This window comes from Buteo buteo, chromosome 5 (assembly GCF_964188355.1).
Source record: "Buteo buteo chromosome 5, bButBut1.hap1.1, whole genome shotgun sequence".
Taxonomy (NCBI): Eukaryota; Metazoa; Chordata; class Aves; order Accipitriformes; family Accipitridae; genus Buteo; species Buteo buteo.
Window position 1 is genome coordinate 15725156 of NC_134175.1, and position 21506 is coordinate 15746661.

The window sequence follows — 21506 nt, forward strand, 5'->3', positions numbered from 1 at the left end:
ATTTCCCAATCCTGCCTTTGTATCACACAATCGTCTGAAACAGAGTACTGATCAGACTCCATCCATCTCAACACAGCTCATTTCACATCTTTAACACTGTACCTAAGAAGCCATGAGGGATTCTGTGGGAATGATGTTGACATGACAGTCCTTTAAAAGTCGGGAAAGGCGTATCATTTAGGAAATGTCCCCACTTTGTTTAGAGACACCGGATGATCCTCAGAACAAATGAGACCAGTTACTACCTGGAGCGTACAGCCCTGTGAATAGAGAAGAATGTCTAACCTTTGTTGAAACTTCTGCAATTAAGTTTTGCTTGTTTGGGTCTGCAAACTCCACAGGTTGACCTTCAAATTCAATCTTCCCAAGTACCGTGCCCTGTGGAAATACAGCAGTAAACAAAAAAGTATAGCAAAGGAGAAGCTGTGAACACTGGGAGAGTGACAGGCACAGCAATTAGAACAGCTGCTTAGAGGTAGCTTCTTAGCACCTTATAACCATTTCTATCATCTTCAGAAGTTTATGAGTCTTCCTGGGTATCAAAACTCTGATTAGAATCCTTCATTCAAGGGAGAGGAATTGTCAGCAGTAAAATTGTTAATAAGCACTCCCGCAAGTTCACTAGTGACAGTAAAATGGGTTGTCTTGTAAGATGATCAGAAATCAGATCCCTCAAGTAACTGTTGTGTAGATCTGGGAGTAATCCACAAAGCCGTTTGAAGGTTTTTTTGTTTTGGAATCACACTGTGATTTTCTTCGGCTACCTCCTGTGGATCGCTGCAAGGAAGCACAGTTGGGGTAAGGCAAAGCTACGCAGAAGGCAGGTGAGCACAGCTGTTTTCTGAATAAGCTGTTAAAAACCCAGACATCCTGCAAGCTCTGCTCCTTATTGCTGTTACCACTTGACAGAAGCTAGAACACTCTTGCTCTCCTAGCAGCATATCCTTCTCCACGTTCTGCTCATTAAAGTTGTCTTTGGAAAAAATGGTTGGTTTTGTCTTTGTCCCATTCCTGGAATAAGTGGAATTAACCTAGGGTCAACTTAGCATGGGGACAGAGTGTGCAATATAGAACTTTTCAAGGATGGAAGGGGAAAAGAGAGGAAGTCACTGTTTTGTTATAACTTTTAACACATAAAACTTTCATGATAAATCCATATTAAATTCAGCTCGTCCTGTGGATATCACACTACAATGCACACGAGGTTTAGCGACACTTCCGTGAGATACTTCCATGATTGGCCATATCTGAAGTATCCTTGCCGTTTTCTTAGGGCAAGAAAGAGCCAGCATCTTGCATTGCCATGTGCACTGCTAAGTGTTTTAAAGACAGAGTTTTGCTCTTAACAGTGGCTGCTGCCATCATGAGCAGTACGTTATGCCAAAAGCTACTCCAGGCTTCTTTGCATGGCGCAGAGCTGAAAAGGTCAGCATCATCTTCAAGTCAGATTCTTGGGAACCACAAAAAATGCTGAGTGGCACCATGCAGTAAATCCCAAAACCACCAATTACAAAGCCTTTACTCTCAAACAGGATCCCTTTTTCTTACCTTGCTCCCAGATTTTTTCAGCCAAATAGTGCCCTGCATTTACCTGTAGAGTCCAGTTTAACAAGTCACTGCTCATTTCTGCATTTATCATAATGAAGACCTGGTCTCACAGTCAATTTATAAACAGACATGGAGTGAACTACTAAGCTTTTTTTAACCTGAGAAGACTGGGTGAAAAGGCTACATTATGAACTATTCTAAAAGCCATAAAACAATACCACTCAGAGGCCCAGTATAATGGGCACTAGTACCGTACACTGCTACGTTACAGGATAAACACTGGAAGTGTATTTACTTTGGATGAAAGGAACACTGATCCATTAAAAGGTATGTCTTAAGAAAGTAGAAATCTTATTGCCATTTTCTATTGTATTAAACTGCACTTGTCTGCTGTCTATAAGAGCAGGACAATGCCCTATCTTCCCATAAGAATTCTTTTGTACAAATATTCTTGTATTCAGGCTGGGGCATTGGTATTTTGTTCTGTGGAATGAAAGGAGCCGTGGGCTTGAACTGTAGACTGCAAATTGATGTCCTACAGAAAAGAGCAGGTTCAAATAACCCATTACGAAACAAGAGCCTCCAACATGCATTTACATTCAGACTGGCTTTCATCACTGTTTTTAGCCAGTGTGAAATGTACCTTAACATTAACTTCCATTCGATAACATAATCCTGCTCAAGTCCTTCAATTGTCAGGTCTTGGAACGGAGAGAAAAGTAATGTCTGTTAAAAATAATAATAGTCTTCAGCCAAAGAAAACCAGCCTGAGTTAGCAGTCCATCTTACGTTATTGTAGACATTCCTTTGCCTCTGAGGAGCAGGACAATTTCCACTGACCAAAGGCAGTGATATCTCTGAAATAATAGCCGCAATAGCTCACAAAGTTGTTGCGCTGGCTGTTACTATCTGATGCAGCATGTAGTTGACACTACTACCTGTTGTGTGTGACGTACTAGACTGATACAACTACCTGAGGCCTTTCATTTACAAGAGCTTGTGTTGGGTCACGTATGTAGAAAAGAAAACCAGAGTATTGCCTCAGCTGTACAGAAGACATAGAGCCTTTGGATGAGCACAGGGCTCTGAGTACCGTCTGAGGTCAAGGCAGCCCAGCAGTAGTTTTGCTACCACAGGTTTGCTGCACGGTTAAAGAAAGGCCTCAGCAACACCAAGGTTAATGCAAATGGATCAAGGGAACAGATCATACCTTGCCACGAATTAATTTGGACAGCATTCTGGTATCAATCCCATACAGTGCAGGCACCTAAAGAAAACACAAGAGAAGGATAAGTCAGGGACCAGGCAGCTAAGACAGAGGAAGACAGCAGCCCTATCACTTTGCTAAGAAGAACATGTCTCTGTTGAAGGCGCTTTGCCTCTTAGCAGCAGTATTATTAATTCTGCCTCACTTCCAGTTCTTCTCTTCTCCTTATTCCCAATCATAAATGCCTTAGTACTTCAAATCTAGTTTCTGCACTAAAAGCACAAAATATAAAGCTCATGTGGCAAATGTCTCTCTCATTTCTGAGGCCCATTTTGCCTTAGTTATGAGCACCTAACCCTCCCAGCTGTAATAAGTCAGCGGCAGTCTACTGACACATCCTTGACTCCCACGGCTTCAAGTCAGTGCGGTTCTGAGAGCTAACATCTGTTGAGGTTATGACTGTGGTAACCACTAGGAGCAGCACTACAGAAACATTTTACAAGAGAGTAGAATATAATCTTAATGTACATCATTTTTATGGAAAACCAAACACTCCCATTTAATTAACATTGCTTCTAGACAGATGCTGGAAATATCACTGCGCCGTGAAAGAGAAACGGATGAAGAATCAGAGAACGAAAGAACACAGAATAAGCCCAGACAGGTGAAGAGATCTTCTCAAGAGCGGTTACTAGCTTATAGCCAGTAGTTCTTTCCCTTTTTCCTTGATTGCTCACCTCTTCTTCCTGCAACCACTCTCCGAGGCTCCTAGCAGCCTGCCAGTGGCTGTACTCGTTGCTGTAATCCAGCACCAGCAAACCTGAAACCTGCAGGGAGAAAAAAACATCACTTTACACTGTACTTGCTCTGGAACGTATGAATTTTTACTATTCATCTGCTGCAAACAACATCACAGACAGGACAAGATTGCCAATTTGACTTCACAAAGGGACTGCAGAGAACAGGTATCTAGCAAAGGGGTAAAGACTTCATGCTCTCTCATGATTGCACCTGGGCACTTTTAGATAGGAAATTCACATAATAATGTGGCTTACTGGTAATAAAAGCTAAAAATTGCACTGAACAGGGAAAATACTTCTCGTTACAAAGAAAATGGAAATTTCAGCCAAGACAAAATGTTTTATTTTGATATAATTTTTCATTTAAGAAAGCTTTTCACTTTTAAGTGACATTTCATTTCAAAAGTCAGCTCCATTTTCCAGTGGAGTTAGATAGCTTATAAAGGAGTCATTTCACCTCAGGATGAATAAAGCGTTTAAGTGTTTGTGCAATTATTTTCTTTTATTTTTCAGTACTGCCACCACTGCACGGACAGAGCCCTGCTCCTAGCCAGTATCTCCTGTAACCACATTGTACATACTGCTTCCTGCACTGGTATGTAAGGCCTTCTCCACACAACTGTCACCTCCCCTGTTTGTGGTAGTACAGGCATACAGGAATTTCTCATTCTCACTGGCATTTGATCTTCCTGTGGCAACCAGTTCTGAGCAAATACAGATAGTTATGAGGCAGAAAGGGACTGTGAAAAAAAGCCACCCAGGACAGGGCTTCACAAAAACTTCAACATGTCTGTCACACCACTTTCAGAAAAGCACATAGGCTGGTACAGAAAGCAAGATGGATTATCGTTCGCCACCGCTCCTCCAAAGGAGATTATCCAGAAGCAGAAAAAGAAAGGCTGAGCATCATTCATTCCTTGTGGGGGGTTCCAGTAAACTCCAGCATATGCACATATAGGCTGCTAGCACCACTCTTTGATCAAGTCTGCATCTACTGCTGTTACCTTGATACCATCAGACTCCAGAAACCTCCTGAGGCCTACTTCGTCCACAGCGGCCATATCAGGCACTCCACCATTCCCGACTAAGGGGTTAGCCAGTGTAAGAATCTGTCCTTTATAGCTGGGATCTGTCAAGGTTTCAGTGTATCTAGATGAAGAAGCAATAGAAGAAAAGTACATTGGTCTGGAGTTGAAAGGAAAACAAAAGAGCCAGTGAGAACAAGTCAGCTTTGAATTCCGATATGAAAAAACGACAGAATTGGTATTAACGTGAAAGCATTCTAATATAAAAGTAAACACATCCGTGAATCTCCCCTGACTGTGCCATTTGTGATTAAACATTTGACACTGAGAACAAGGAAAGCTTTGGGCTTCTCATGATTCCGTTAAGAGAAGCACAGGAGCTATTAACAAACTGACACTTCTTGTAATTTAACATAAAAAGTAAAACGTGATCATAGAACTGCAGTCAGTGCATGCACAGCTGACATCTTGGGCTTGGTCATTCCCTGAGCCCACCATGTGGGCAGTACTTTGCCGTGGCTGTGTCCTTCCCTCCGTGTTGTGTAAGAACTTGTTCGTCTGTGGCATTAGAAAGCTCAAACGAAAAAAAGCCAACAGACAAGAGAGCTGTTTGCCCACACTTAATCCCTTCCCCTGTCTGGAGCTTGCAGGTCTTGAGATGTTCAAGGATGTAACCGCTCTTTCTGTGGGGCAGCATGTACACAAATCTATGCCTATTTTTTTGTCTGGGGATCAGGGAAGCAGCTGTGGATCATAAGGATGATTCATCACTACTGCTCTGGACTCTCCTACCTGCTCTGTCAACAAAATATTCCACAGTACCACTTCTGCACTTCTCCCAGCAGAAGCCTGGCCTCTCTTCTAGGCAATATCCAGGTTCTTACCCACAGAATGTCATACACTTCTTCTGACGAGACTACTAAGTGCTTGGAAGTTGGTTTGTGTCTCTCTAAAGAAGGCAAGTTGAAGGCAATGCTTTGCGATTCAGCAGTACACTTGGTCACAAATCCCCAAAGCATGTACTTATACCTTTAGTTCAGGCAGAAGACTCAGGAACAGCAAATTTGTTCAAGCACCTGCCTGAATACCTTTCTCAGCAAGGACAGATCTAAGAGCGTAGTGGAACATTATTCTGAGTGGAGGATAAAACCTAGGATTTTGCAAAACATGACCTCTGGATCTAGTCTCATTTTTCAACCCAAAAGAGGGACAAAGGGTAACCGTGATCTACAATACCCATGTTCCTATTTTTCAGCTTTAAATTAACACACAGTCCTTCACTTTCTCCCTTATGCTATAGCATACTGTTACAGCAATCCATTAAACAACTGCTATCTTTCAACCCAAAAGCAACAGATGAAGAACAGATGTAATTTAGCAACAGATGAAGTTATCCACACAAATATTTAGCCAAATGGGTAAAGACACTGCAGGATGAATCTGCCCTATACAAAATATAATTTATTATTGTCATTAGTATTTAAACAATACAGAATTGGCAACTCCAGCCATCTACCAGATATCAGCAAGTCACAAGAGACATGTTTATGGAACACTGGACTTACTGCCAGAAAATTAATTGTCAAACATTGGAAACTAGTCACAAAACACAGAATGTTTGGAGGCAGATATAGACAACGCAGCACACCAGCCAGCTCTGAGAAATTACATGACAAATAAAGAATGGCCATGAAATATTTTCAGGCAAGCTTCTCCTGCTGTTCACATTTATACTTCCTGCTGCAGGTAAACAGCTACACAAAGTGCAGTATGATCACAGAACTTAAGTGCACAGCATGTGCATGTTTGGCATTTTTCTCTCTCTTCTGAGTCTATTGGTTATGCTTCCAAAAGGCTCTTCGTTAGTGTCAAAGCTAATGTAATTAACCTCTGCATATTATTTGTAATCAGCAAAAAAGTGACAGAGAACCATTGGGTTTGGGTGAGGTACAGCTCTGCGCTGAAACACAACGCCCTTTAAGCAGGCAGAATGCATTGTGTAGCCTGGAGGAGCAGATGGGAACAAAAATCTCCAGAGATGCTGCAAGGTCTAATCCTTGCTGAAGCCTGCATGATCTCAGCAAATTCCTCTCAATCAGTTCTCTCGCTAGAATATAATGGGAAACACACAGACTTATTGGATGCAAATGCATTTAGTGAGCTGTTTCAAACATGGAACATTTTATGGGTTGTAATTCTTTCTTAATTTGAAATCTCCTCTCTCCCTTTTTGTTCCCATATCAAACAGATGTCTGCAATGCTATAGGTTGTTGGGTTTTTTTACCAAATGTTTCTGAAAAGATCATTTTCTTGCTTTTCTAATGAAAATTCAACATTCTACACGCAAACAGTACTCTCTTTGCTCTATTCTAGAGGAATATGACAACATTTCAGCCAGCTTTAGCTACTTCAACGCTGAAAGCTGTATCCACTTAAAGTGCTTTGCTTCCTAGTTCTATGACAGAAATCGGGAATTCAGAAGAGGAGACATGGTGCAGAGCAGCATATTAATCACCCCAGTACAAAGCCCATGCTGACCCCACTCAGCATCTAGAAAGAACCACTTTACAGAAAGGATTGGTCTGAGGCTTAACGGCAGCCATGGCAAAATCATCCCCATACTAGCCTCTTGCTCCCTATGCTGAGAAATTGCTACGTGCCCAGAGAGTCTGTAAACGCCCCCACCCCTGGGCACCTCCCTCACGCAGGCACTTAGCCTTTTACTGTGTCAACGAAAAGAAGTAGCTGTTCCTCTGGGAACATAAGGTCTTGATCTCTTCTCAGGAGCATTACACAGCGCTACAGAGTTTCTTTCACTTGATAGCAACCTCTGGACTGGTAGCAAATCTGTCGGTTTTACAATATGCAACAATGCTTTCAACTCTTCCTTTTCTCCAAATCAAGCAAGATCATGTTCCTGGAGAGTGGTCTGAAGATACAACCTTACATTTTAAATGTTCCTTCCGTGCCCATATGCTTCCCAGCACAGAAGAGATCTTTCTTTCACTGGAGTCGTCTTCAAATCACTAGAAAATGAGCAAACATAGATTCCGCTGCCACAGTAGCATGTGGAGAGGAAATTAATCTGTCAGGTCCTCCTTGACTTTTGTGATGTGACAAGATTTATTGCCTCTAATCTATCACCGAGAAGAGAACTCTGGTGCCCTCCATCATTCTAATCTGTATTAAACAGTTGCTCGTTGGCAGGTATATTAACACAGGCAGTAATTAGTGCTGTCAAAATACTTAAATAATTGCTTCCTAATGTAAAAATTTTCAAACAGATTCCCCTCCGCAGCAATTTACGATTCTCACTTATAAGATTATTTAAAAACTCCACCTGCAAATACGAGTTTGTACAAAGGAGAGCAGAATTTGGGGAATGGAAGGCAGCTGGGCAAACACAGAGTAAAGGTCAAGACCAACAAGCACAAACTCTTTTACATCCGCAGTGACATGTCCCTTTCCTAACCAAAAGCCTCATTCCTCTGGACAGATTTCCTCTGCCCTGTTCAACAAAAGCGCTGGCTGCCATACTAAGCAGCCACTGGCTTCTACTGCACAAACAGTCAGACTCGTGCTAGCTTAGGCATGAATCTGATCCTACCTTTTAGCTGAAAAGGGCACAGAGTTTAAATGCATCCTTAACTGTGGTATGAGCCAACAGATGTCATAAGGGATGGGTTATAGAGGTGACCAACTTGGGAACCTCGGGATTTAAAAATTTTGCACTCAGAAGCCAAGTTCCATTACACAGAAAACTGCAGATGCTTCAAACCTCTACACTACATGCTTAGATCAGAATTTTACAACCTAGGAAAACTAGCTTTGGCATTTTAACAAAGGCCTAGAAAAGTTTTGGTGTTTATATCTCATTTACTTTTGCCTTACCCAGAAAGACCAGTGTTGAATACGATTTCCCCTGCTGTGGAGGATGGATAGCCGAAAGAATAGCCTTTCATCTTCGTCCCATCTTCCAGTACCAAGTTCGCTGTCTGGGCCTAGGGAAAGGCACATGAAGAGACTCAAATACAGTAGGAAAAAAACTTGATGTTTATATAGGTAACACCTACCTTTCATGCCTCATGTTTTAAAAGTATTGCTGCTCCTGTTCCCTTCCAGCTGCCAAGACACTGTCTCTTTTACTAGTCATCTGCTGCTTTTTTCTTTCTAAAACTTAGGAAACGTACTCCTAATCAGGGCAATGCAATGGCAAACCACACCGCAAGCAGAGCATGTGCAGTTATTACTGTGGGATCACCCTTCCATATCACTTATATTAATGTCTTCTACCCATTATATATTGCAATTAACCACTATCATAACTCTACAGGCAAAGGATTTTCTCTCTCCTTAATGTTTGCTCAAGGCTTCCTGCTGAGTATGCTGGCTCTCTCTCATCCAGCTGTAACCTTTATAGGTGCTTAACTTTCATTGTAACAGTACATCTGAGCTGCTAAAAATAAGTGTATGCTTAGTTGGCCAGATGTCACATGGCAAAATTCAAAATACCAGTCCACTGCACTGTAGGACGCAATAAGAGAGGAACAGGTAGATCAGACTCATGGTCTCAGTTAACTCAGGGATAGGCATAAGTAGTCCTGGAAGAGGAAGATATGGAACAAGCAGCCTAGAGGAAAACTTCTCATAAACCACAACTCTTTCAGACATTGTTTAGCAGAACTGAGTCCCACACTAACTGTGGGGTCCCTTACAGGCTTGATCAGTATTTTACATCTGAGGAAAATGGCACACAGTGACTGTTAGGAAAGTCGTTAAGAGATTCAGTGGCACAGCTGGGTCTTTGCACATACCAGACCTCTTTTGCCTCATTAGGAAACTAAACATTTCTTAACCTGTCCAGGAATTGGCTGGAAAGCCGCCTGGGAACTCCAGCTTCCACCAGAAAAATAACGACTATATACACAACAGAAATTACAGATGCCTTCAGACAGCAGGACCACTGATGACATGCAGGGGAAGCGAGTAAGCAAAGCTGGAAATAGATTTGCCAATAAATTTCTGGGCTTAAAAGAATGTGGAAGATGAACTTTTTGCTTCCTGAGCAACTTCCACGTCTGGAATGCAAGTGCAGTTGCCTCGTGGGCACAGAGCTGCAGTCACAGAGTGACCACCAGTGCAAAAACCTCAATGGTCTGCGCCACAAGAGATGTGGTGACGGTGACCACCAGAGCAGCTCTCGCCAATATGATTAACGTCTTATTGGGTTTTTTTAACAGAACAAATCCTCTTACCGTGATTATTTTAAAAAAGCGTCAATCTAAATTTACTGCAGAAAAGAGCAGAAAAACTACTTTCCATTAGCCGTAAATCAGATGAACAATCACAGCAAGGAGAAATTTCATTCCTAGCATTGAACATTTTGTATCTATCATGGCAAACATTCATCTGCTCGTCTGCAGCTACAAATACTACACAGATCAATTACTCAAAATACACTAAAAATCAAACTGCACTGCCTAGTAATTGAATTCAGTGCTTTTGGGATGCTTTTAGCATTGCAGTTTTTCCTCATCGTGAAACATCTTGTCACTCTCAAAATGTTTAGCCATCATTTTCTTAACCTTTCCACGACAAAAACTCCTCCCCAGTTATATATGCAGTTTTTGTGGCTAAATCCCCTAGATTTAGCCCAAATAAAAATTACAGTTTGGTCAGCTCCCTGACCCTCTCATTACGTAAAGCTGTTACACACTCGAAGCATTACAAAGTGCATAGGTTGCCTGTGTGCCTTAGATTGGCGTTGGGCAGGACCTCTGCCCTTTTTGAAGCCTGCTGAAATTCCAGCCTACACTGCCGACATGGGAAACTGCCTGTAGGAACCAGTTTCTTGTAGCCTTGGTTTCAAGAGATGGATCCCTTCCCCCAGCAAGCCATGTATTTGAGCTCACCCAAGTATCAACTCCAGTTCAAGCAAGTCCAACCGCTTGCTGGTACAAGTTGTAGTAATCTCTTGAATGGTAGTCCCAACAGCAAACCTAGCCAGGGACAAATCCTTCATGTAGCAAAATTCACAACGGCGGAATGACCAGAAAAGTTAAGATCCATCTAAGACCTGAGGGCCAAAATCCAGAGCAATCACTGTTGACCTTTAGAGCCTCACAATAGTACTTGACAATAATCTGCATGTCTTTCCTCCCACCACAGACTACCTGCCTTTCTACACACCAGGTCAGCACAGAAATAATTTCTGTTGAACAGAAGCCCACACTGTACTATTACAGCCTTACACAGTTTTCAAATAATGCAGAAGAACGCCTCAGAGCAATCATAACCTGCCTGCAAGTTCAGCTATAGGAAGGGATACATGTTCAAATGTTTCCTTCCGTTATTTGATTTATTATTCTTAATTAAGTGGTTGGTTTGATTGTTGAACAGTGTAAAAGCAAGTATTATTGGTTACATTTCCAGCAGAGATGTTACCGTATCCCTAAGCTGCCACCTTACCTTGTCTTTCCAGTTTTGTTTTTAATGTGAAAAATGATTTACAGGATACAGAGAAGGCCAGTTGCCTCAATCAGGGATTAGCTGGGAGAGATTTTTCACTTCCAAAAAACAACAAGCAATAAAAAAAACACCAGCGCTTCAGTGAAGTCCTTTTGTCTTCACCTTTCTCAGAAGAATTCCCATGTATGGTAGGGTAAATCTCTGTTATAGTCTTAATTGAAAAGTTTCTTCCACACACTCCCCAATGTGACACGCACCATTTGCAAGCGCTCTCCTTCCTGCACACCAGTATCTTTACCTTTAGCTGAGCTCCTGTGCTCCAGAGAGGCTGCAGGGCTCTTGAAGAGCTTTGAGCATGGAGGTGGCTAATAGGAAGGGTCATGCTGTTGCTGCAGCATTGCTAGATTTTGTGCAAATTGCAGGGGTGCCGCTTCACACATGAAGTAAAGCACTGTAGTTGTTAAAAAAACCACACAAACAAAAGGTAAGTAAGTAAAAACCCAGATTAATTTAGTTCCAGTTAGTTTCCTGCCGTAGCAGCCCTTCCCATCTACAGGACGGAAGATAAAGATCAGCAAAATCTCAAAAGATTTGCAGTATAATTTGCTTTTATCCTGGTTTCAAATGGGATAGCCTTAATTGTCTTTCTAGTAGCTGATATAGAGTTACATTTTGGATTTATTATGAGAATAATGTTGGTAACACACTGATGTTTTCAGTTCTTGTTAAGTAGCCTTTATACTAAGTCAAGGATTTGTCAGCTTCTCATGCTCAGCCAGTAAGAAAGCTGGAGGGGCACAAGAATTTGGGAGCGGACACAGCCAGGACAGTTGACCCAAAGAGGTCAGAGGAATATGCCATACCATGTGATGTCATGCTCAATATATAAACTGGGGGAGTTGGCCTGGAGGGATTGTTTCTCAGGAACTAACTGGGCTTTGGTCGGCGAGTAGTGAGCAATTGCATTGTGCATCACTTGTTTAGTGTATTTCAATCTTTTTATTAGTATTGTAATTTTATTGTTGTTATTATGATCATTATTATTTCCCTCCAGTAAGAAGATAAAAAATGGTTCCTTTCTGAGACAGGCCATGAGTCCATGCAGCACAACAGCCTCTGACACATTTTGTGGCACACATATATGGCTAGCTGTGGTAACAGCCAATATATCAGAAGTGTAAAAGGAGTTTTCTCCTTGATAGAAAAATGTCTCTCCTTGTGAGTACTGGAAATCTATCTGGACATTGCTAACAATCAAGACTTCCTTTGCCAGTCCTTTTTTAAATATAATTTTATTCTATTTTAACACATTTGCGTCTGGCTAAGAAGAAGAAAGAGCAAGAATAAAGAATGAATCAAAAGTCAGGTCAGTGTCTTTAGGTACAACAAAGAAGATTCACACTTAGGCTAACTTTAGGGAGAAGCTTTTACCATCCAAGCCGAAGAGAAAGCAAAGGCAGAAATGCAAGATAGGTACCATGGTAGAAAAGTCATGGCTCCCTGAACTCTTCTTATGGTAGTTCACAACAATGCGACAAATACTTGTTCATGAGAAAAGTCAAAGGAGGAGGGGCAACCAAGACGGTAAGGCAGCTAGCAGACGTCACTGACCACCCAAGTAAATGAGTAACCCTTCTGTCCCCCACAGTAGTGGCTCACTAAATTCCGCCCTTCTCTGAGGGATCAGGCCTCGTTCTGCATCCTCTTCAATTTCACCTCCAAAGGGAGCGGAGTGTAGTAGCTGTTGTCTGATATTTCACTTCCTCACCCGTCTCTGCTCAAAATATGAATGAAGAGCCCTTTTACAGTAATCTAAAATAGTCTATAAAGCTAGTGCTCAAAAATTTTTCTCCTTTCCCTCTCATTACTAACTATATATTTAGCTTGCTCCTTTTATATCTCTCCCAAACATCTCCTTACTAAGCCAGCTATACTGTTACAGGGCACCTATTTATTGCTTGTACTGCTCTTTAAATTCCCATTTAACTACATTGGCACTCAGATGAGCATTAATTGATCTGAGCTTTGAGCTGCAGTCTCTCTGCCCATTCCTGAAATATAAAGAAATTTGATTACCCTTAAACCAATGATGCTAAGCACCCCTACAGTGAGTCTATAGGGGTCTGTGATCTGCTCTCTGTGCCCCTGTTTCACTCATGGATGTTCCATCTCTTCGTTAGAACTGAAGGATGGAATGCAGTAGGGAATACGGACCTGTGAGTCCCCACATCTCAGACTAGTCACCTATACAGTGCTGTTGCCCTACATAGGCTGAGCTTAACTGGACAAAAAACAGACTTATGAAGAGTTATTAGGCACTCTACTAAAACTACCACCTCTCCCTTATTTTCGCTAATACTTTACTTAGCTAGAAAGGAAACATAGGTTAGAAACATGCTTTCATTGTCTTTTGTTATGCTCCTTAAATTCGCCCTCTGAGAAAAAGCAATAAAAGGCAACTAAATATCTCATTTAAGCCTGTGATAATGGGAGAATGGGATCATTACCTATACTGCCATTAGCCCACACACCTTAATTACTCTGCATTTCACTCTTTCTCCAAACTTCTTATAAATATCTATTACCTCTAATGATGGCTGCAACACCAAACCCACCCATAAGTCACTACTTGGTCACTTGTCTCAGAACTACAGTTAACTTCCATACTTTGATACAAAGCTATGCAAAAGGGTGGCTTTTTAGGACCAATTATCCTTAAATTTTTCCTTCAGGCCTTCTGCTTTGCTGCTTGCATAACTACATTAGAGAGTCTCTTCTGCTTCTGCTTCTGTATGTCACATGGAAAAAGTGTATAAGCCTGTCACAAAGCAAAAGCCCCAGGTCAGGAAAGATTCAATTTCTTGTATTCCACATTCTGAACTCAAACAGAAGCACACGGCCACTGACAAAGGTGGCATTAAAACTCTGAGCTGAGGTGTGAAGAACCACAGACTCCTAAACTACCCTAGATGTCAGCCTTCAGCCTGTCAGCCTTGTTGGTGATGCCAACTCTCAGTGAGTTCAAGCATCCGCTCTGGCAGCACAAACTCCTGTAGATATTGAACTTAAATAATCACGTCTAATAAGGAAACAAGTTTTTCTACTGTCTATGCAAAGGCAGAAGATGTCACATAATGCATATCAGAACGAGATTTCTGGGTTGACTGGCTAGCACCTTGTATTGAGCCAGCTAGTCACAGTGTAGATACAAATGCTCCACTGGACTCAGTACTTCAGATGCAGAGTAGGTCTTCGCTGCCCTGCAATAGATCCTGTCATACACCTTGAAACAGAAAGAGGGCCCAATTCATTCTGACCCACCTCGGGTATATTTGCAGTTGCTGGGACTGAGGTTAAAAATAGCTCCCAAGGGTTTCACTTGGCATTGCTTTCTTAACAGATATTCATTCTCCTTGCCTTCAGCATTGGTGTCGTTGGCTTTAAGCAATCACTCTTTAGCTCTACAAGCACAGAATTAGGTACATGTGACAACAGGTTGTACTGTAACTCTACCAGAGTAGGGTAGCAGTTTTCCATGAGCATGAAACTTCTTAATTGGCTGCCTCAGCATTATGAAATATGACCTTATATTTCTGTCACTATGCAATCCTTGAATGAGTGACAAAACATGTACTTAAAACCATATTCTGTCATTTAAGACGCCAAATCCGGACTTCACATGCTAATCCATGTGTAAAAGAATGCATCAGATCCCAGAATTCTCCTGGACGATATAAAGAAAGATAGTGTGTCACCAAAAGCTGCACTTTCAAGCTTAACCATGGGCTACAAAAGCCTTACAAGTGAAAGATGCTTTTTTTACTACAGCAGACTTGCAACCACAGACTAAAGAGTCTTTGAATTCATTTCTCTGTACATCATAAGGTTTCAACTGCTGTATTCTACAGAGCATGGTAGAAATAATTCAGCCAGATCAAAAAAGCAAGAAAGGTACCAGAGGCAGTAAAGCCAAGCAAGGATGTTATTCCAGCAAAACTCTTCAGTCCTATTAGTTGGCTTGACAGTTTCTAAAACCTAGTGAATTTGATTATACCTGTACGTAATCCTGTTCTACAATACATAGTACCAGTATACTGATGTAGGCCATCACCAGCCATAAATCAAGCAGCCAAGTATGAAACTTGGGCTCCTATCCCCTAGACACTGCGACATTTGTGAACAGCATATTTTAGTGCATGCAGAGCTTCCACTCATCCAGCAATACTGGAAGTAAAATTGTCTCCATTTTCTCCTATACCATTTCAATTTGAAGTACAAAGCCCAAAGAGAAGAGATTGTTCAAACTGTGTCACACCAAGAGACAATTTCTAGACCAGTGCTAAGATTTCAAAATGGAAAAATAGAAGTTGACTCCTGCCCTGGAAGATGTGAGAGATTGCACTGCCCCACCTGAAGGCTCTGACATAGTTTTATTATGTAGTCAGTGTCAAAGCAATATAACTTCACCAGACTGAGGAACCACCAAGGAACTTGTTCCTCATATCAGAGCCCTACTTCCTCTTCAAATGATGCAGCTGCATTAACTGGTAACCATGATAGCTATCTAATTCACTCCTGATATCGTCACAAGGAGGAATAACTTCCTGCTAAACCTGATCTGATTGCAAGGTCAGGATCAATCTGCTGGGAGAAGGATTACTGTGCTGTGTAATAAGACAGTGGAAAAGGTTAACAGTTCACGCCTGCTGTGCACTCTCAGGATGGGGAAGAGGGTTGCATTAGCAAGAACACTAGTCACAAGATAGGCTCTGTTTTTAAGTGTAGGTGAGACAAAGCTAAACTGAGAACTTACATGCTGAAGGAAAGGATGAAAATAAGGATACCTCCTTCCTCATCCACTTTTCCTCTGCAGCCAATTTTTGCTTTAAAAGTAACGGGTCTATTGCCAGGAGATCAGAGAGCTCCTGAAAAATCAGTGGCTGTGGAACAGGTAAAAGAAACCCTAGTCCTCACTGGATAGATACTGATCAGCCCTCTACACCATGACAGGCAAGGTGGCATCCACTGGGTACATCCAGCCCAAGTCTCTTAAGAGCTCTTCCCCACCACTTGCTAAAACATTACTCCTCTGATTGCTAATTCTATTATATTGGTGATTCAATAGGATACATGTGCCAAGAGCGCCTTTTCAATGCAAAGTGCATGATAGCAAAACACTGCCAGTGCTATAGAATTTACACAGAAAGAACCATTTCACCACTGTGCTCTGCTACACTTGCTGGAGTTACTCTAGCAAAGCTGGTCAAATGCAACTCTTGTAACAAAGAGCAGACGAAAACTAAGGGTTTCCAGTCCCAGTAAATCAAGAGGTGGTACACTGATGCGTTCAGAGTTGTTGATCTTTCTGATTAATCTCAGAGGTTTCATGGGTTCCAATACATTGAAAATGGATCCTTTGTGGATCCAATAAGATTAATCACATGCTTCAGGTAATGCAGGTTTTTAAATCCCTAGCTGATTCATGATCACATGGACTGAAAGATCTGCTCTGTTAGCTATCGGTCCTACAGAAGGGTAGGGTGTTTCCAAGGAAAATACAGAGTAATAATTAACTGAAACCCTGAACTTCGCCCTTTTGCTGCAATTTACCCTATAATTTCCATTCCAGAATACACAAAAAGATGTGTTTGCTTTGTTGATTAATAAAACCATGTAGCCAGGCAACGCCCTTGCTTAGGGTTCAGTCAAATTTCCTTTAGTTCAATTTTAGGTGTCTAGCTAAGCCCTGTTATCTGCAGCAAGCTATGTCTCAGCATGCCAAACACATCTGTTAAACCACAGTAGCTTAGTTACTGTTACCTTGATGCTCAACAACCTGGTACCAGTCCTTGAAAAACTCCAGTGATCAGCAGACACACTGCAAAACTGCGATCTGTCTTTCAAAGTCTTCACCACTTTGCAAGCTGTCAAAATTCTTGTCATCTTGAAAGGGAACTAAAGTTTAAAGAAAATAAGACAAAAAAATCTGCTTGTATGTATTTCTTCAAAATTTGGTGCAGACAATATACTCTTGCAGATCACCGGGGAAGAGAACAGAGACACAGCAAATGTGCTGTACTGACTGTACAGTGCTACCCTACACCTTCCTATTTATTCTGCCATTGAAAGTCTCTAGTGCAGCCCCACCTCCTCCCACCCCTCTTCGGAGGGGTGCTTGCTTAGAAACACTTGCAACACTTTTCTTCAGGTTGGTCTCTGACCACTGTTGTAGGAGTTGCATCACAGCCCAGACACTATCTCTGTCTGCTGGAAGAGATCAAAAACCTCCTAGAGAAATCACACCCACAGCAATGAAAAGCAGTCCTCACGCTCTGAAACAAATACTACATTTCAGTAAGAGACTGAGCACCCACTTGTTCTCGTAACAGCACATGGTCTAGGCAAATTAAAAGGGTCACAGTGTGCTTTTGACTGCTCTCCAACATGTGATCTAGGGTCCACACTTTAGCTAGTGGGACTGCTACAAGCACACTTGTACTAAAAGAAATAAATCAGGAAGACCAAATTCTGTGCGAAGTCGTAGTCTTTTTATATTCTGTGTTTGCAGAGCACTGTCACCGGAAGCCTTTGCACAGATCCCCATGTGCTGCCTCTCCCTAAATAAATGAAAAAGAGATCACCAAGAGAAATAAATGGCTGCAAGAGAAAAATATCTTTTGATAAAATTTCAATGACAACAGCTGAAATAAGGTGAAATTTTCTATATGCTATCTCCTAACTGACTACAGACCTTTGTAACGATCACATATTTCCTGTAACCCTATAGTCTTCAAAAGAACTATATTCCTCATTAGCCAGACATGAAATTGCCTAATAAAGACAAAAGCTGTGGGAGAAGCATTCACATTAGTATTCTTCGAGAGCTAAAATGGTGAAGCAGCTTTTGAAACACAGGTGATCAAATCTTCAATTATCTGAGAGAAAGAAAAAAGAGATATACAGACTTTTTTTACATCTGGACACATACTGCTGTAAAGGATTTAAGTAACCTTTTCAATCACTGACAGTAATAACCAGGACTTCTTTGTATACTGTGGTTTGAGATTAGTCTAAACTGACAAAAAAATATTTCCTGCACAGCTCATTATAGAGCCAGGATGAACTCTCATGCACATAATAAAAGACAGAGAAAAGCGGGTCAAAACCAGGACAGATGCGGGGAGCTTATTGGAGACTTGGATAAGAAACATATGGCAAAAGCCTGAATTAGATGATGGAAGAGACAGAAAAAGATAAGGTGGCAGACAGACTAGATGTAGAAGAGCTCAGTGCTCTGACATGAGCTTTACAAGTGTACAAAGCTGGGAGAAGCAAATCAACAATATTCCCTGGTAACTTGACTGTGGTTTACTTAGGAAAGACATAACCATTTTTCCTACAAGAAGATACCTGACAATCGTTCTGGTGCACAGAAGGAGTTTGAGAGAAACAAATGTCACTTTTTGCAAACAAACAAAAATATAGGGAACTGGGAAATGTTTTTGTTAGCTTTTCCTCTGTTTGCTTGACCCTAGCCTGTAGTGATCCAGGTTGGAGGTACACACAAGACAGAAGACATACAGAAAGAAAAGGCATGCTTAAAAGTGAATAGATTGCACTAGAAACACATGTGCACTCACATAGACAATTCAAAAGCCAGCTTTCTTCCAATGTCACATTTCACATTATGTTATCTTTACCCTGCCACGAATGTCATATATAGCATTTGGACTGTTACAAGCACTATTCTTTGTTATGGCTATACAGAAGGGCAAATTCTGCACTCCATTTTACTCTCTACCAACATCAGAAAGTTACTTTGGAGCTTGCGTATACATGTCTTTGAACCAGGGCCAGGCCACACTGGCAGTTTCAGCACCGCGACTGCTACTTCCTAACTACTCCCGTCCACCATGTGAGTTTCAATGTGGCTGCACAATGAAATGGATTGATGCAGCTAAAAACTAACCCATTCTTTTCACCACGAGGCCATTCATGAACACAGGGGAACAGGAGTGAGGAGAAAAAGGACCATACTTTTTGGCAGATCAGTGTCTTTGCCACATAATCGCATCATGAACTGGATTCAGTTTGTCAGACATCTGCAGTACATACACAGATCTAATGTGGCAGCTGTATATAAAAGATGAAATGCTCTACAGGCAAAAAAACCTACTTTCCTTCATCACCTCCACAGAAAAGATGCCCCATTAACCACTGATATATATTTGACCCTGCCGTCTTGCCTTTTTTTAACCCATGGGGTTTTTTTAGGAAAATTGATTAAGTCCTAACATAAGAACCACCTTCCTTTTCAAGCCTTCACCATGATGAAGGAAATTCCCTCTGCTGAAACCAGATAAAAACATCCAAGCTATTTGTCTCACTGCCAACATGCTAAAAAGAGGTGCTGAACTCTTGATTCTTTAAGGCCAGAAAATATATCAGGTATTCCTGAGAGAAGCTCCAGTTCAGAAAAACCTGTCAACATACAAACAAGCCTTCTGTGGTTTGGACAGATCTTAAGTATGTGCTTCTCTTAACCAGAAGAGGCAAAATCACTAAGAAACAGGGAATAAATAGGGAAAAAGAAACCAACCATAGAACAGTGGAAAAAGGAGAGTAGAGACCAATGGTTATATGGAGATGCAACCACACTGCCTGAGCTTAAAACGTGCCTGCCAGTACATGACTTGCAATCATATCATCCCTTCAGGAAAGAAAGTTTGGGCAGGGGCTCTGGAGGAAGGCTGTATATCAGAGAAATTAGGGATGTTAAGCCATAAAAGCAGAAGATTCACTCAGACAAGAACAGTTCAAATACTGGGGAGGGGAAGTACTCACAACTCAGTCTTCCTTAACATGGTCTTAGAATTGGCATAGCTGTTTAGAGAAAGGCAGACTGCCTTTTGTTTCATACTCTTTATGCTATATTGTACACAGACGGGAGTAGGAGAAGGAGAGCAAAGTGCTCATTAAAAGAACTTTTTCTTACTGTTTACAAGTGAAAAACACCAGAAATGGAATTCATCACACAGTCCCACTGATAAGAATCAAACAAAATCAGTGGTCTCTGGCTTTGTAAATTCCCAGGGCCAAGATATTCAAAGAAACAAAGTGCCTGCATTTTAAGAGGCTTAAAACAAACTGCTTGATTTTCAGAAGATAAAAGTGCTCAGAGCAATTTAGGCCCTGCTTAGGTACGCCAGGAATAGCACCCCAAAATGGAAGCTCTGCTCGTCACCACTGAGAATTTCTGCTATAAGCAACTAAGCGATGCAGGATTTTTCATTTTCAAGTTCTCTGTAAAAAGCACAAGATAGTTGTGTTCTTACTTGAAAGACAATACATCAGAGCTAATTTGTGTGCACGTTGGCCCAGATTCACATAAGTATAAGTCCCAAGTAACTGCCTCCAGCTTAGTGGGGCTCCAGCGGCATAGTTCTCCTCTGCATTTGGATCAGTGTGACAAGCAGCCCAACTGAATTGCTTGGACTCTCCTTCTTGTAGCTCAAATCAGAGAGCAGTTTTTCCCCCAAGTGTCTTCAGATGTTTTTGGAAATCTGTCCTGCCACCTGTCAGGTTGCACCTGATCCCTGACTACCCTGTCTTGCCCCAACTATAAAACACATCTCAAAAATATTGAGAGGAAAAGCAGACTAGTTGAAGGTGCCAGCAAAACTGAAGTTCTCTGCTGCCACAGGGAACAAAACAAATATTATCTTCCATCCCTACAAGTAGCAAAAAAGCCCTCAAAGTCATTTGGAAACCCTGTCTTCCACTTCAGGGCAAGCCCCACTTGCTGTCCAAGGAACTTATAGGAAGAGTTCTGAAAGTAACTGAAAAATATTAAGATTTACCATACATTTTCTAATCAGGTGCTAGTTTATCAAGCAAGATCACTGCAATGTATACAACAGTAAGCTTGAGTCAGGTAACAATTTTTGTTCACAGCATACTGCTAACACCTCTATAAAACTCCATTACCCCAGAGACCATAACTTACTTTTTTTGCAGTATTTAGGGGACAATAAACTGAAGTCATTTTGTTCCCATGCAAATGAACTAACAAGCATCCAGGCATCCCTTATCATCTGATCCTCTTGGATTGCTGCAGAGATTGTTGCTTGCTTTCTAGCAAGCTCAGTTACACTTTCAAATCTGCTGCTTTGTGCCAATCTTAGATCAACTCTTCAGGCAAACCCCACAATGTTCACCTTACACCTTATGGAGAGAAACTGAAAGGAAAAAGAATCAAGTGCAAGCCTTACTCCTTAGCTGTCCAGAATTCTGTTACTTAAGACATAGCCAGAACATGGGTTTTTTCCACATAGTTTGTTTTATTTTAGAGGAGGTCTGGGAAAAGGGTATTTTAAATTTTAGTGGGAGAAGTTCATAGCAAATCAAAATAAAATCTTCAGATTCAGGTGCTGCATTTTGATTCACCCTTACCAACTC

At 41.4% G+C, this 21506-nt stretch overlaps 1 protein-coding gene across 5 annotated transcripts in view; it reads right to left on the reverse strand.

Annotated features, from left to right (window-relative positions):
* CPS1 (carbamoyl-phosphate synthase 1) overlaps nt 1-21506 on the reverse strand; it is a 126971-nt gene that overhangs the window by 84134 nt on the left and 21331 nt on the right. For 4 of the 5 annotated variants that reach the window (XM_075027928.1, XM_075027926.1, XM_075027925.1 and 1 more), the window contains exons 4-9: nt 16869-17003; nt 8472-8581; nt 4560-4704; nt 3493-3582; nt 2759-2815; nt 286-378 (exon numbers count right to left, since the gene is read on the reverse strand). In XM_075027928.1, coding sequence (XP_074884029.1) covers nt 286-378; nt 2759-2815; nt 3493-3582; nt 4560-4704; nt 8472-8581; nt 16869-16991 — 618 coding nt within the window. In that variant the 5' untranslated portion in view covers nt 16992-17003. The remainder of the gene's footprint in view (nt 1-285; nt 379-2758; nt 2816-3492; nt 3583-4559; nt 4705-8471; nt 8582-16868; nt 17004-21506) is intronic. The other variant, XM_075027927.1, reaches the window with a different exon arrangement.